Below are 15,718 nucleotides of genomic sequence, written 5' to 3'. Positions count from 1 at the left end.
CTTGCTTTCATTCAGTCATAATCATAACAATAAATACGATTGATGATGATGATAATAACATCGTTCGTTCGTTCGTTCGATCAATCGGACTGATGGAGCGCTTATAATCATGGCCCTTATTAAGCGCTTACTATGTGCCAAGCACTGCTCTAAGCGCTTGCTTTCAATCAGTCATAATCATAATAATAAATACGATTGATGATGATGATAATAATATCGTTCGTTCGTTCGTTCGATCAATCGGACTGGTGGAGCGCTTATAATCATGACACTTATTAAGCGCTTACTATGTGCCCAGCACTGTTCTAAGCGCTTGCCTTCATTCAGTCATAATCATAATAATATCATTCGTTCGATCAATCAGACTGATGGAGCGCTTATAATCATGGCCTTTATTAAGCGCTTACTATGTGCCAAGCACTGTTCTAAGCGCTTGCCTTCATTCAGTCATAATCATAATAATATCATTCGTTCGATCAATCAGACTGATGGAGCGCTTATAATCATGGCCTTTATTAAGCGCTTACTATGTGCCAAGCACTGTTCTAAGCGCTTGCTTTCATTCAGTTATAATCATAATAATATCGTTCGTTCGATCAATCGGACTGATGGAGCGCTTATAATCATGGCCCTTATTAAGCGCTTACTATGTGCCAAGCACTGTTCTAAGCGCTTGCTTTCATTCAGTTATAATCATAATAATATCGTTCGTTTGATCAATCAGACTGATGGAGCGCTTATAATAATGGCACTTATTAAGCGCTTACTATGTGCCAAGCACTGTTCTAAGCGCTTGCCTTCATTCAGTCATAATCATAATAATATCATTCGTTCGATCAATCAGACTGATGGAGCGCTTATAATCATGGCACTTATTAAGCGCTTAATATGTGCCAAACACTGTTCTAAGCGCTGGCTTTCATTCAGTCATAATCATAATAATATCATTCGATCAATTGGACTGATGGAGCGCTTATAATCATGGCACTTATTAAGCGCTTACTATGTGCCAAACACTGTTCTAAGCGCTGGCTTTCATTCAGTCATAATCATAATAATATCGTTCGATCAATCGGACTGATGGAGCACTTATAATCATGGCACTTATTAAGCGCTATGTGCCAAGCACTGTTCTAAGCGCTTGCTTTCATTCAGTTATAATCATAATAATATCGTTCGTTTGATCAATCAGACTGATGGAGCGCTTATAATAATGGCACTTATTAAGTGCTTACTATGTGCCCAGCACTGTTCTAAGCGCTTGCTTTCATTCAGTCATAATCACAATAATATCGTTCGTTCGATCAATTGGACTGATGGAGCGCTTATAATAATGGCCCTTATTAAGCGCTTCCTATGTGCCAAGCACTGTTCTAAGCGCTTGCTTTCATTCAGTCATAATCATAATATCGTTCGTTCGATCAATCGGACTGATGGAGCGCATATAACCATGGCACTTATTAAGCGCTTACTATGTGCCAAGCACTGTTCTAAGCGCCTGCTTTCATTCACTCTCCCCCTTTTAGACTGTGAGCCCACTGTTGGGTAGGGACTGTCTCTATATGTTACCAACTTGTACTTCCCAAGCGCTTAGTACAGTGCTCTGCACACAGTAAGTGCTCAATAAATACGATTGATGATGATGATGATTCAGTCATAATCATAATAATATCGTTCGTTCATTCGTTCGCTCAATCGGACTGATGGAGCGCTTATAATCATGGCACTTATTAAGCGCTTACTATGTGCCAAGCACTGTTCTAAGCGCTTGCTTTCATTCAGTTATAATCACAATAATATCGTTCGTTTGATCAATCGGACTGATGGAGCGCTTATAATCATGGCACTTATTAAGCGCTTACTATGTGCCAAGCACTGTTCTAAGCGCTTGCTTTCATTCAGTCATAATCATAATAATATCTTTCATTCGTTCGTTCGTTCGATCAATCGAACTGATGGAGCGCTTATAATAATGACACTTATTAAGCGCTTACTATGTGCCCAGCACTGTTCTAAGCGCTTGCCTTCATTCAGTTATAATCATAATAATATCGTTCGTTCGTTCGTCTGATCAATCGGACTGATGGAGCGCTTATAATCATGGCACTTATTAAGCGCTTACTATGTGCCAAACACTGTTCTAAGCGCTTGCCTTCATTCAGTCATAATCATAATAATATCGTTCGTTCGATCAATTGGACTGATGGAGCGCTTATAATCATGACCCTTATTAAGCACTTACTATGTGCCAAGCACTGCTCTAAGCGCTTGCTTTCATTCAGTCATAATCATAACAATATCGTTCGTTCGTTCGATCAATCAGACTGATGGAGCGCTTATAATCATGGCACTTATTAAGCGCTTACTTTGTGCCAAGCACTGCTCTAAGCATTTGCTTTCATTGTCATAATCATATCATTCGTTCCTTCAATCGGACTGATGGAGCGCTTATAATCATGGCACTTAAGTGCTTACTATGTGCCAAGCACTGTTCTGAGCACTTGCTTTCATTCAGTTATAATCATAATAATATCGTTCATTCGTTCGATCAATCGGACTGATGGAGCGCTTATAATCATGGCCCTTATTAAGCGCTTACTATGTGCCAAGCACTGCTCTAAGTGCTTGCTTTCATTCAGTTATAATCATAATAATATCATTCGTTCGTTCGATCAATTGGACTGATGGAGCGCTTATAATAATGGCACTTATTAAGCGCTTACTATGTGCCAAGCACTGTTCTAAGCACTTGCTTTCATTCAGTCATAATCATAATCATAACGACGGTATTTGTTCAGCGCTTACTACGCACGAAGCACTGTTCTACTCTACTTTACTTGTACATATCTATTCTATTTATTTTATTTTGTTAGTATGTTTGGTTTTGTTCTCTGTCTCCCCCTTTTATGAGCCCACTGTTGGGTAGGGACTGTCTCTATATGTTGCCAATTTGTACTTCCCAAGTGCTTAGTACAGTGCTCTGCACATAGTAAGGGCTCAATAAATACGATTGATGATGATATCCGTCACTTATTTATATTAATGTCTGACTCCCCCTCTAGACTGTCAGCTCCTGGTGGGCAGGGTGTCTACCAAATCTGTTGTATTGGACACTCCCAAGTGTTTAGTACAGTACTCTGCACACAGTAAGAAGGATCTGGGCTCTACTCCTGGCTCTGCACTTGCATGCTTTGTGATCTTGGGCAAGTCACTTCAAGTCCCTGTGCCTCAGTTACCTCATCTGTAAAGCTCTGAGCTCCATGTCGGACATGGACTGTGCCCAACCTGATTATTTATTTATTTATTTTACTTATTTATTTATTTTACTTGTACATATCTATTCTATTTTATTAGTATGTTTGGTTTTGTTCTCTGTCTCCCCCTTTTAGACTGTGAGCCCACTGTTGGGTAGAGGGACTGTCTCTATATGTTGCCAACTTGTACTTCCCAAGCGCTTAGTACAGTGCTCTGCACACAGTAAGTGCTCAATAAGTACGATTGATTGATTGATTAGCTTGATCTACCCCAGTGCTTAGTACAGTTCCTGGCTAAACAAATACCATAAAATAAAGAAAATATCACTGACTGACTGATTGACAGATGGCTCAAGGAACACTGGACCAGACAAAAGACGAGCATTCGATAGCTATTACTTAAATATTTTTATTAAATATCATTTTAAAGTTATTCACTTAATGGACACAAATACATTAAAAAAAATATGACGTGCAACATCGGTTATGAAAAATAACAAAATATAGCTGTCCGTATAGTACACTCTGTAAGGTGCCCTTATTTACACGTCTTTCTGGGGAAACCGACAGATTTCTCCGCACACAGGCCCTTTGCAAAGCTGGTTTGTAGTTCAGAAGGTCACGGGTGAGGGGTACAAAGAAAATACACCCAAGGCCATTATTGCAATGGAACACAGTAACGATGCAGCTTGGATTTACAGGATTAGGAGTCAGAAGACCGAGGTTCTAATCCCAGCTCCGCTCCTGGCCTGCTGAGTGACCTCAGCCCAGTCACTTAGTCCCTCGGGGCCTCAGTTTCTTCATCTGTAGCATGCAGATAAGATACCCGTTCTCCTTTCTCCTGAGACGGTGAGTTCCAAGAAGCACAGGGATTGGGTCTGACAGGATTATCTACCCTTGTGCTTAGCACAGTGCCTGGCACATAATAAGCGCTGAATAAATATCATAATTACACTAGGGAAAAAAAGAGCAACGGCAACAATGGCTGTCAGTTCTCCAAACAGATTTCGAGTCCCGGGCTGGAGGAAAACTCGCCCGACATGGAAATGTCATACATTGAACAGTGGAACTGTCCCGCTTACGTGTGTGGGCAGAATCATACCTGCTGGGTGCCCCATGCTTTAGTGACTACGGGGGCCCCCAAATTTTAACTGTCACTAAAATCTGGGGGACGAAGAGGGGTGTGAAGGAACGGTTCAGCTCGGGCCTGTAAACAGGACGGTCAGCCTTCTTTCAAACTAGGCTGAGCGACTTACAGTAAGCGCTCAATAAATACGATTGATGATGACGATGACGACTTGTGGGGCATCGGGAGAGAGATGGGCATTTGGGGTTCAATGTAGACAAGGGGATGGGGTGACTGGAGAGGGTGTCCCTCTGGGGAACAGACTGGAAGCTCCTTGAGGGTAGGGATAGCATCCATCTACTCTTGCAAATGCTTAGTAGAGTGCTCTGCACACAGTAATAAATACTGGAGAAAAGGGGGAAATAAAGGGTAAAAAAGGGGGGGAAAAAAGTCCCAAACAGGCCAACCAGTCCTTCAAAACTAATGGTTCCCGGCTTGATCATATAGCTGTATTCCCCCCCAAATAGAAGCAGCAAAACAGCATTACCTAGTGGGTACAAGCCGGGCCTAGAAACCAGAGGCCCTGGCTTCCATCCTAGCTCCACCACTTGCCTGTTGCCTGTGACCTTGGGCCTGCTCTGGGCCTCATTTTCCTCAACTGCAAAAGAGGATTTTTGTTTTGCTTTCCCTCCTGCTTAGACTGTGAGTCCCACGAGCGTCCGGGACTGTATCTGGCCTAACTTGAATCGACCCCAATGCTTGGGACAGTGCTTTAAGCGCTTGAATACCATAAAAAAAAAAACATTGACTTAATTGAGAAGAGTTGGGGAGTAACGGGAAAGGCTAGTCGGATTCTCCGGGGTCACTCGGGGATAACCACACTCTCGGCGGCAGGGGCCAAACAGGCAGAGGGTGCTTATACAGTAGGGCCAACGGGCGAGGCATTTAGAAAAAGAACTTGCCTCGGGAAACGGACCTCAACCTCCTCCTGCATCAGCAGCCCCGGCCTTATTGCCCCTCAACTGCCCCCAACTGCCCCAGGGCTCCTGAGGGGTCTTTGAAGATTCAATCGCTCTGTGGTACCTACTGAGCTTTTACTGTGTGGGCGAAGCCCTGTCCTAAGCACTTGGGAGAGTACAAGACAGCCGAGTTGGCGGACATGTTCCCTGCCCACAAGGAGCTCATGGAAGGGGAGACAGACGCGGAAATACATTACAGATAGGGGACACGGGAGGATGCAGGGATGTGGACAGAAGTGCTGTCGGGCTGAATATCACGTGCTTTAAGGGGACAGTTCCAAGTTCATAGGTGACAGAAAGCAGAGCGGATATGCCAAATGAGGGATTAGTTGGGGAAGGCCTCGTGGAGATGTGATTTTAATAAGGCTCGGAAGGGGTGGGGAGAGCGGAGGTCTGTCCGCTATGAAGGGGGGAGGCAGTTCCCGGCCAGAGGGAGGTTGTGGGCAAGCCGTCGTCGACGAGATAGATGAGACTGAGGGGCGGTGAGGAGATTGGCGTTAGAGGAGCGAAGCGGGTGAGCTGGGTGAGGTGGGCAGGAGAGGACTGATTGAGTGCCCAAAGCCAACCATAGGGTAAGGAATTTCTGTTCGACGCAGGCACGTGTTGGGCTACTAATCTGCAGGCTGAGAGACAGCCACCTGACCCCACGGGCCGGCTTGGGGAAGAAAAAGTTACCCATTCCTCACACCTTCCAAAACCCACAAAAAAATCCCGGGTCGATGGCAAGGCCTCTCTTTGCCCTCCGACAATCTGGATTGGGTAGATTTCACCTGCCTCTTCCCTTCCACACTTGAACTTCTCAAGAAAATCTCCAAAGCGCAGAGGAAAATGGCTGTTTCCAGGCCTTCAGCCTTCGTACCTTGTTCCTTGGTGTTCTACCCTCTAGACTGTAAGCTCGCTGTAGGCAGGGAATGTGTCTGTTCTATTGTAATATTATTAATAATAATAATGGCATTGATTAAGCGCTTACTATGTGCAAAACACTGTTCTAAGTGCTGGGGAGGTTACAAGGTGATCAGGTTGTCCCACGGGAGGGTCACAGTCTTAATCCCCATTTTACAGATGAGGGAACTGAGGCACAGAGAAGTGAAGTGACTTGCCCAAAGTCACACAGCTGACAATTGGAGGAGCTGGGAATTTGAACCCATGACCTCTGACTCCAAAGCCCGGGCTCTTTCCACTGAGCTACGCTGCTTCTCTGTACTCTCCCAAGCGCTTAGTGAAGTGCTCTGTACACAGTAAGTGCTCAAAAAATATGACTGACAAGCAACGACAGTCATGATTTTACTCCATATCACTAATCAGTACCTCCAGGAACGTAAGGCCTTAAAGAGGAGGTAAACCAGAGAAGAGTGTGGCCTAGTGTGAACAGCCAAGGACTGGGAGTAAAAAAAAGAACCTGGGTTCTAATCCTCTCTCTGTTACTTACCTGCTGTGCGACCTTGGGTGAGTCACTTTGCTTCTCTGGGCCTCAGTTTCCTCAGCTGCAAAATGGGGATTCACCACCTGCTCTCCTTAGCCTACGAGCTCCGTGCGGGTCAGGGACCGCGTCCAGCCCGATGATCTCGTATCTTTGCTGGTGCAGGTAGTAAGTGCTTAACAAACACCCCAATTATTATTCCTCTCCCATTTTTACCCTTGTTATGTTGTACTTTTAATGAACTAATGCTGCCCTGCTTCTACACCTGCCCAAGATCCAGAGACAGTGGTATGAATCGGTGTTCGCCTACTGTCAATCAATCAATCAATCGTATTTATTGAGCGCTTACTCTCCAGATGAACATTCTAGCAACTCTAGTCTACTAAAATTGTTTTCCTGCCTTTAAGCGATCAGTAGCCCGGGGAAGCCGAGGGGATATTTTGCGACGCGGACACTAGAATCAACTCTGGGCGAGTCACTGAACTTCTGCTTCTCAGTTGCCTCATCTGAAAATGGTAATTCAGTACCTGTTCTCACTTTTACTTAGATTGTGATTCCCTTGTGGGAGCTGATTATCTTGCATCTACCCCAGTGCTTAGTACAGTGCTTGGCACACAGTAAGCGCTTAAATAATGACGACGTTTGTTAAGCACTTACTATATGTAAAGCACTGTTCTAAGTGCTGGGGAGGTTACAAGGTGATCATGTTGTCCCACGGGGGGCTCACAGTCTTAATCCCCATTTTACAGATGAGGTAACAGGCACAGAGAAGTGAAGTGACTTGCCCAAAGTCACACAGCTGACAATTGGCGCAGCAGGGATTAGAACCCATGACCTCTGACTCCAAAGCCCGGGCTCTTTCCACTGAACCATGCTGCTTCTCAAATAAAACGGTCACTGCTGGGATTCAATATCGGCTCTTCCTACTTAGTGAGTCCCACGTGGGGCAGGGACTATGTCCAGCCTGCTTAACTGGTGTCTGCCCCAGGGCTTAAAACAGTGCTGGACATGTAGTAAGCGCTTAACTGACTACATTGATAGAGCAAAGGCCTAGGAGTCAGAAGGTCATGGGTTCTAATTCCAGCTCCACCACTTGTCCGCTGCGTGACCTCAGGGCCTCAATTACCTCATCTGTAAAATGGGGATTGAGACTGTGAGCCCCACCTGGGACGGGGGCTGTGTCCAACCCGATTTGTTTGTAACCACCCCCAGCGTTTAGCACAGTGCCTGGCCCACAGTAAGTGATCAACAAATACCACCATTATTACTATTATTGTGCAAATACCATTATTATAGCTATTATTATTGTTTTTAAGAACCCCAGGAAAGGTGAAATTCCAGCTCCTATCCCTTTTCTATGCTCGTTTCCACTGAGATTTCTCGTCCCTGAGCTTCTCGACCACCCAGCTCGTACCAAGAGGAAGTTGTAGCATCCCCCTACGTCGCGACCCGGAGCTCAATAGCCCCATTCAAGAATTCAAGATTAGAACCCAGGTCCGTCCGACTCCCAAGCCTCTTCTCTACCCACTAGGCCACAGTGCTTCTTGATGTACTCAAGCGCTTAGTGCAGTGCTCTGCACACTGCAAGCGCTCGATAAATACCATCAACCCTGGGGGTTTCCTCCCTCTCTGGCCCCTTTGGGAATCTTAACTTGTCCCCCAAAAGAAGGGGAGCCTTCCTCTTCAACGGGCCATTTATTTGGCCAGCGTCCACCCCCTCCCAGAGAGTAGGCGAAGGCAGAGTCCTCAGTGAACACAAAGGGCCGTTTAAAACTACGTTTGGACCCAAGTTTAGCGCAGCTATAATGGAGAGTATGAAGGGGAGGAGAAGGAGGGGACACCCGGTGATGAACGAATGAAACCCTCACGCACCCGGGGCTGGAGGGCGGTTCGTTCATTCTCTCTTGGTGTGCTCGAAGACCCGGTACGGGGCTGCAGAGACACCCCTGGAGCTGTGCTCCTCTTGCCTGACCGGCAGCGTGGCCGGGGCGTAGATCTCGGAGACGTTGTCGTTGCTCTCCAGCGCGCCGTAGGAGAAAGACGATTTCAGGTCGGGCTGGACCGTCATCCCTTTGTCGTGCATGTTCTGCATCCCTGGAAGAAAAATCCACATTTTAAAAACAACAAAACAATGTCGCACACGGGGCTCCTAGTCTTAATCCCCGTTTAACAGATGAGGTAACTGAGGCCCAGAGAAGCGAACTGACTTGCCCCAAGTCACACAGCAGACTAGTGGCAGAGCCGGGATTAGAACTCAGGTCCTTCTGACTCCCAAGCCCGGGCTCTATCCACCAGGCCACGTTGCTTCTCGTGGTTAAGACATTATAAATAGGAAGTGCACATCTACAGTAAGAAATATCACATTCTCCCTGCTCTGTTCAGCACGTGAAAGAAAAGAGAAAAAATACCACCAAATGTCTCCAGTACAGTACCGATACTGATACCTTATAAGGTGAGGGCTCTACTTATAGGTGGAAAGAACAAAGAGCCAGAAGGTGACATCCGGCTTCCTGGATTTTTAATATTACCCGGCATAGCATCCATGGAAATGTACGGCTCAAATGGGATGGACTTTTTCCTGTTCCGGGTGATTAGGAAGACGCCTATGAAAGCAATGAGGCACCTGAGAAGAGAAGATAAGTGTGAAGATAGCGGTAGGGGTGGGGAGGGAGAGAGAAGACAAGGCCTGTGAAGTAAGATGGCCCACTGAGCGCTCTAAATCTAAATCCACCCACCTCCACATCTAACAAACTCCTTACCATCGACTTTAAAACACTCAATCACCTTGCCCCCTCCTACCTCACTCCGCTACTTTCCTACAACACACCCCACACTTTGATCCTCTACTGCCAACCTACTCCCCCTTTTAGACTGTGAGCCCACTGTTGGGTAGGGACTGTCTCTATATGTTGCCAATTTGTACTTCCCAAGCGCTTAGTACAGTGCTCTGCACATAGTAAGCGCTCAATAAATACGATTGATTGATTGATTGATTACTCACTGTCCCTCGATCTCGCCGCCAACCTCTCACCCGTGTCCTGCTTCTGGCTCTGAACGCCCTCGCCCTTCATATCTGACAATCACTCTCCCCCTCTTTAAAGCCTTAAGGCACATCTCTTCCAAGAGGTTTTCCCCTAAGTCCTATTTTCCCCTTCTTCCCCTCTCTTTCTGTCACCCTGACCTGCTCCCTTTATTCATCAGCCCCATAACCCACAGGTACATATCCATAATTTTATTTAGTTATATTAACATCTGTCTCCCCTTCTCGACTGTGAGCTCATCGTGGGCAGGAAATGGGTCTGTTATATTGTACTCTCCCAAGTGCTTTGTAAGACTGTAAGCCCCATGCAGGTCAGGGACTATGACCAACCTGATTACCTTGTATCTATCCCGGTGCTTAGAACAGTGCTTGGCAGATAGTAAGCGCTTAACAAATACCATAGTTATTATTATGATTATAACAGTGCTCTGCACACAGGAAGTGCTCAATAAACACAACTAAATGCTCCTTGGAAGGTGAAATTGGCACAATTGGAAGGGATGAGAAGTGGGAACGTGACAACAGCTGGCACGTCCCTGATCAGCGGGGAGCAGGGCTGCAAGCTGGATAATGATGGTGGGCACCATGTTCTACTCTCCAGTTTGCCCAGGCACTCTTCGGAATAAATCAGCCTTCCCCTTGACACAGCTAATCCGCTTTTTGTTTTCTTCCGAGCCCTGGCACCTTGCTGCTTTCGGATGGAGACTGGCAGTGGGACTAATCGGCTTCGGCCTCTCTGGGCCTGGTGGTCTGGAGGCATAAGTGGATAAAACGCTCTCGCCTGGATGTCAAGTGCTCCCCCCAACAGGGGTTAAATTCCCAGTTCTCTGTGGCCTTGCTGGCCCCCTGGAAGAGGAGAACTGTCCCAGGCGGATTCTTTTTATTTGTCCGGAAAGGCTGTGGAATCCAGCCCGAGTCAGGAGCTGTAGGCTCCGTCTAGACTGTAAACTCATTGTGGGCAGGGGACGTGTCTGTTATATTGTTCTGTTGTGCTCTCCCAAGTGAGTAATAATAAAAATAATAATAATAATAATGATGGCATTTGTTAAGCGCTTACTATGTGCAAAGCACTGTTCTAAGCGCTGGGGAGGATACAAGGTGATCAGGTTGTCCCATGTGGGGCTCACAGTCTTAATCCCCATTTTATAGATGAGGTAACTGAGGCACAGAGAAGTTAAGTGACTTGCCCAAGGTCACACAGTGCTCTACACACTGTAAGCGTTCAATAAATAAGACTGACTGGAGCCGTCGGCCCTGGGTTGGCCACTGCCCCTTCGCCCTCCTGGTTGCCCCTGATTTTACAGGCCCAAGGATGCTGTGACCCATTTCTCAGAAGCCCCTGGGGCAACTGGGCATACTTTCCGTAACTTCTCCCCAGGATGGGGGCGTAGAACGGCTCCTGGATTGGCAGGAAGCTCCCTCCTGGATCATCCTGGCTTTATTCACCTCCCCTCTCATCCCCACAGCACTTATGTCTGTGTCTGTCATTTATTTATTTCTATTAATGTCTGTCTCCCCTTCTAAACTGCACGCTCATCGTGGCCAGGGAATGTGCTTACGGTTCTAGGGACCTCTCCCAAGCGCTTAGTACAGTGCTCTGTGCACAGTAAGCGCTCAATAAATACAACTGAATGAACGAATGAAACAGCCCTTGTGGGCAGAGAATGTGGGCAGCCCATACTCACCCTAAGGCAAACATACAGATGTGGAGAACGTCTTCACCCATGAAATCCAAGTAAAATGTTGCTCCTGAGTCACAAAACGAGCAAAAATAGGTTTCAGCTTCTCCCGTCTTTCACTTTCCAGGTCACCTGGGGTTGAGCTAATCTTCCCTCACCTCCAGATGCAAAATCATGCCAAAACCCAAGGACTATGGCTGACAGACAATAACGAGGATAATGGCCATCCTGAAGACTCTAATTTATTTTGTTTTGTCCCCGTGCTGTCCTCCCTTCTTTGCTGGAATTGAACAATTGTCACGGACAAGTGGGATTTAGTATTCCCGGAGCAGGTAGGGGTTGAGGGAGACGGCAGGCAGACAGACTGGGCAATATCCAGAGCCCAGAGGAAAGGACGTCTTGTGTCTTGTCTTCCTAAGGGGAAGGCAGGAGTCTAGCACAATGAGTCCTATGCTAAGCCTTAGTACAGTGCTAAGCGCTTAGTACAGTGCTCTGCACATAGTAAGCGCTCAATAAATATAATTGATGATGATGATGAGTGTGAACCCGGAGGATGGAGATGGACAGACGGTTAGGGCCGGGAGAGAATAAGTGAGGGAGACGAGAGGCCACGGCTCCGGTGACCAGCCGTGCTGGGAGACCGGCACTCAGGGACTGAGGCGAGATGGAGATTTTTTAGCAAGTCCTTATATGCAGGGAACGTGTCTGCTAATTCTGTTGTATTGTAACCCCTCAAGAACTTAGAACAGTGCTCTGAACATAGTAAGCACTCAATAAACACCACTGATTGTCTGCAGTTAGGCTCCCCTGGGTGTGTGGGTGTGTGTGTGAGGCTGCTAGTTCATGACAGACTTTATTATTTTTATTTATTGAGCGCTTACTGTGTGCAGAGCATCCCCCCGCTCACTGTTCCGGCTTCCAAACCTTTATCTTCGGGAATGGTAATTTTGGTTGGTGGAGGAAACGCAGCGTTGGGAGAAGGGGCAGAGGACAGGAGTCTAAGGATGTTACTAAGGTCGGAACTTCAAAACGACTCTGAAATATCTCGCTTTGGCCGGATGGGCGGAGAGAGGTACAAAAGGCGCGGCTTGGCGTAGGGCTAGACTTTAGTTTCCTCATCTGTCTGCTCTGTGCGAACGTAGGTGAGTCACATCACCTCACTGGGCCTCAGTTCCCTTACCTGCAAAATGGAGATTCAATCCCTGTTCTCCCCCTACTGAGACTTTAAATCCCATGTGGGACCTGATGGTCTTGTATCTATCCCAGTGCTTAGCAGAACGCTTGGCACAAAAGCGTTGTCCCGGAGATAATGATGATAATAATCGTGGTATTTGTTAGACACTGTACCAAGCGCTTGAGTGGACACAAGCAAATCGGGTTGGACACGGTCCCTGCCCCATGTGGGGCTCACAGTCTCAATCCCCATTTTCCAGATGAGGTGACTGAGGCCCAGAGAAGTGAAGTGACTTGCCTATCGTCACACAGCAGACACGTGGCAGAGCTGGGATTACAACCCATGACCTTCTGATTCCCAGGCCTGTGCTCTATCCACTCCGCCATGCTGCTTCTAACCCAGACCCACCCCGATCAACCCCCAAATCGGCAAGCTTACCGGCTGTGATGGCAACAGTCGTAGATAGGATATAGCCCACGCTGGCGATGAGGGAGGTGTCGTACAGCTGCGATGCCTGATTTAAAAACCTTTGACCCAAAGAAAAACCCGTGTCAGGTCCCTTGGGGACAGGTGAAGGTCAGTTGACATTAAAACCCAGCTGACTTGAGGTAAACACTCTATACAAGGCGAAGACGTGCTATAGCGGAAGCACAGACTGAGAAAGAAACGACAGGAGCAGCGTGGACAGAGCAGGGGCCTGGGAGTTGAAGGACCTGGGTTCTAATCCCGGCTCCTCCACTTGTCTACTCTGTGAACTTGGTTGAGTCACTTCGCTTTTCTGTACCTCGGTTATCACATCTGTCAAATGGGGATTGAGACCGTGAGCCCCACATGGGACAGGGACCGCGCCCCAACTCGATTTGCTTGTAGTCACCCCAGCGCTTAGTACAGTGCCTGCACACAGTAAGCGCTTAAATCAATCAATCAACCGTATTTATAGAGCGCTTACTGTGTGCAGAGCACTGTACTAAGTGCTTGGGAAGTACAAGTTGGCAACATATAGAGACAGTCCCTACCCAACAGTGGGCTCCCAGTCTAAAAGAAATGTCGCCATCATCATCATTGTTATCATCATCATCATTATTAATATTATTAATAAAATAGGCATTAAGACTGTGAGCCCCACATGGGACAGGGACCACGCCCCAACTCGATTTGCTTGTAGTCACCCCAGCGCTTAGTACAGTGTCTACACATAGTAAGCACTTAACAAATGCCATCATCATTATTATTATTATTACTAATAAAATAGGCATTAAGACTGTGAGCCCCATGTGGGACAGAGACTGTGCTCGACCTGATTAGCTCGTATCTAGCGCTTAGAACAGTTTTTCCTCACACATTAAACACTTAAATACCATCGCCATTATTATTGTTATTGGAACTTCCTCTCCCCCCCCCAGTTCTCTGCTGCTTCATGCGCGTCCCTGGCGCTTCAAGAGGCACAGCCGAAGCGCGTCTTGAACGTACACAGCCCCACAGGTAGGCCCGGCGGGGGGAGGATACTGACTTACGCGGCCTGATAGACGGCTGTAGCCACCATGCATACGAGCATCACGTAGAAGATGGGGCAGTCCAGCTGGAAGTTGCCCTGTATTGATAAGACCAGCATCCCTGCTACCGCTTTCACAGTCACCACCGACATGGAACCTGGGGATCATTAACACGGGTGGGTTGGCACGTGCTGTTGAGCCTGGGCGCAGTCATTCATTCATTCATTCATTCAATTGTATTTATTGAGCGCTTGCTGTGTGCAGAGCACTGTCCTAAGCGCTTGGGAAGTACAAGAGAGACGGTCCCTACCCAACAACGGGCTCACAGTCTAGAAGGGGCAGACAACAAAACAAAACATGTGGACGGGTGTCATCAGAATAAATAGAAATAAAGCTAGATGCACATCATTAACAAAATAAATAGAATAGCATCATCATCCATCGTAATTATTGAGCGCTTACTGTGTGCAGAGCACTGTACTAAGCGCTTGGGAAGTACAAGTTGGCAACATATAGAGACAGTCCCTACCCAATAGTGGGCTCACAGTCTAAAAGAATAGTAAATACGTACAAGTAAAATAGAGTAATAAGTCTGTAATAATGATGGCATTTTGTTAAGCGCTTACTATGTGCAAAGCACTGTTCTAAGCGCTGGGGGGGGGATACAAGGTGATCTGGTTGTCCCACGTGGGGCTCACAGTCTTAATCCCCATTTTACAAATGAGGGAACTGAGGCTCAGAGAAGTTATGTGACTTGCCCAAAGTCACACAGCTGAAAATTGGCAGAGCCGGGACTTGAACCCATGACCTCTGACTCCAAAGCCCGGGCTCTTTTCCACTGAGCCAAGCTGCTTCTGTACAAACATATATACGGGTGCTGTGGGGAGGGGAAGGTCATCGGGCGGGGAGGAGGAAAGGAAAAAAGGGGGCTCAGTCTGGGAAGGCCTCCTGGAGGAGGTGAGCTCTCAGTAGGGCTTTTGTGAACCGCTTACTATGTATCTGGTATTGTTCTGAGCGCTGGGGAACTGTGAAGCTCTTACTAAGCATTGTTCTAAGCACCGGAGGAAATACAAAGTAATCTGGTTGGACACAGTCCACGTCCCACACGGGGCTCACCATTTTAATCCTCGTTTTAAAGATGAGGGAACTGAAGCATAGACAAGAAGTGACGTGACTGGCCCAAGTACACACAGCAGACAGGTGGCAGAGCTGGAATCCAGGTCCTTCTGACTCCCAAGCCCGGGATCTATCCACTATATCAGCCCCTCGATAACGGATAATTTCTTGTTCGCCCTCCATAGCTCTATTCTCCTAATAAAGCATGGGCCTGGGATGCAGAGGACCTGGGTTCTAATCCCAGCTCCTCCGCTTGCCTGCTGTGTGACCTTGGGTAAGACACTTCACTTCTCTGGGCCTCAGTGACCTCATGTGGAAAATGGACATTAAGATTGTGAGCCCCAACCTGATTAGCTTGTTTCCCCCGTTGCTTAGTACAGTGCCTGATGCACAGGAAGCACTTAAATACCATTTAAAATCTGCTAAGGAATTGTAACACGAATCAAACATTCTTTAC

The 15,718-nt window shown here is 47.0% G+C and overlaps 1 protein-coding gene across 4 annotated transcripts in view; it reads right to left on the bottom strand.

The window, feature by feature from the left end:
* Positions 1 to 8,349: 8,349 nt before the first annotated feature.
* NIPAL3 (NIPA like domain containing 3) overlaps positions 8,350 to 15,718 on the bottom strand; it is a 36,920-nt gene continuing 29,551 nt past the window's right edge. For all 4 annotated transcript variants that reach the window (XM_038758076.1, XM_038758077.1, XM_038758075.1 and 1 more), the window contains exons 8-12: positions 14,167 to 14,302; positions 13,091 to 13,179; positions 11,485 to 11,548; positions 9,288 to 9,382; positions 8,350 to 8,853 (exon numbers count right to left, since the gene is read on the bottom strand). In XM_038758076.1, coding sequence (XP_038614004.1) covers positions 8,654 to 8,853; positions 9,288 to 9,382; positions 11,485 to 11,548; positions 13,091 to 13,179; positions 14,167 to 14,302 — 584 coding nt within the window. In that variant the 3' untranslated portion in view covers positions 8,350 to 8,653. The remainder of the gene's footprint in view (positions 8,854 to 9,287; positions 9,383 to 11,484; positions 11,549 to 13,090; positions 13,180 to 14,166; positions 14,303 to 15,718) is intronic.

This window comes from Tachyglossus aculeatus, chromosome 16, assembly GCF_015852505.1.
Source record: "Tachyglossus aculeatus isolate mTacAcu1 chromosome 16, mTacAcu1.pri, whole genome shotgun sequence".
NCBI lineage: Eukaryota > Metazoa > Chordata > Mammalia > Monotremata > Tachyglossidae > Tachyglossus > Tachyglossus aculeatus.
Note: the sequence above shows the minus strand (reverse complement) of the source record. Positions and strands in the feature narration are given on the sequence as shown.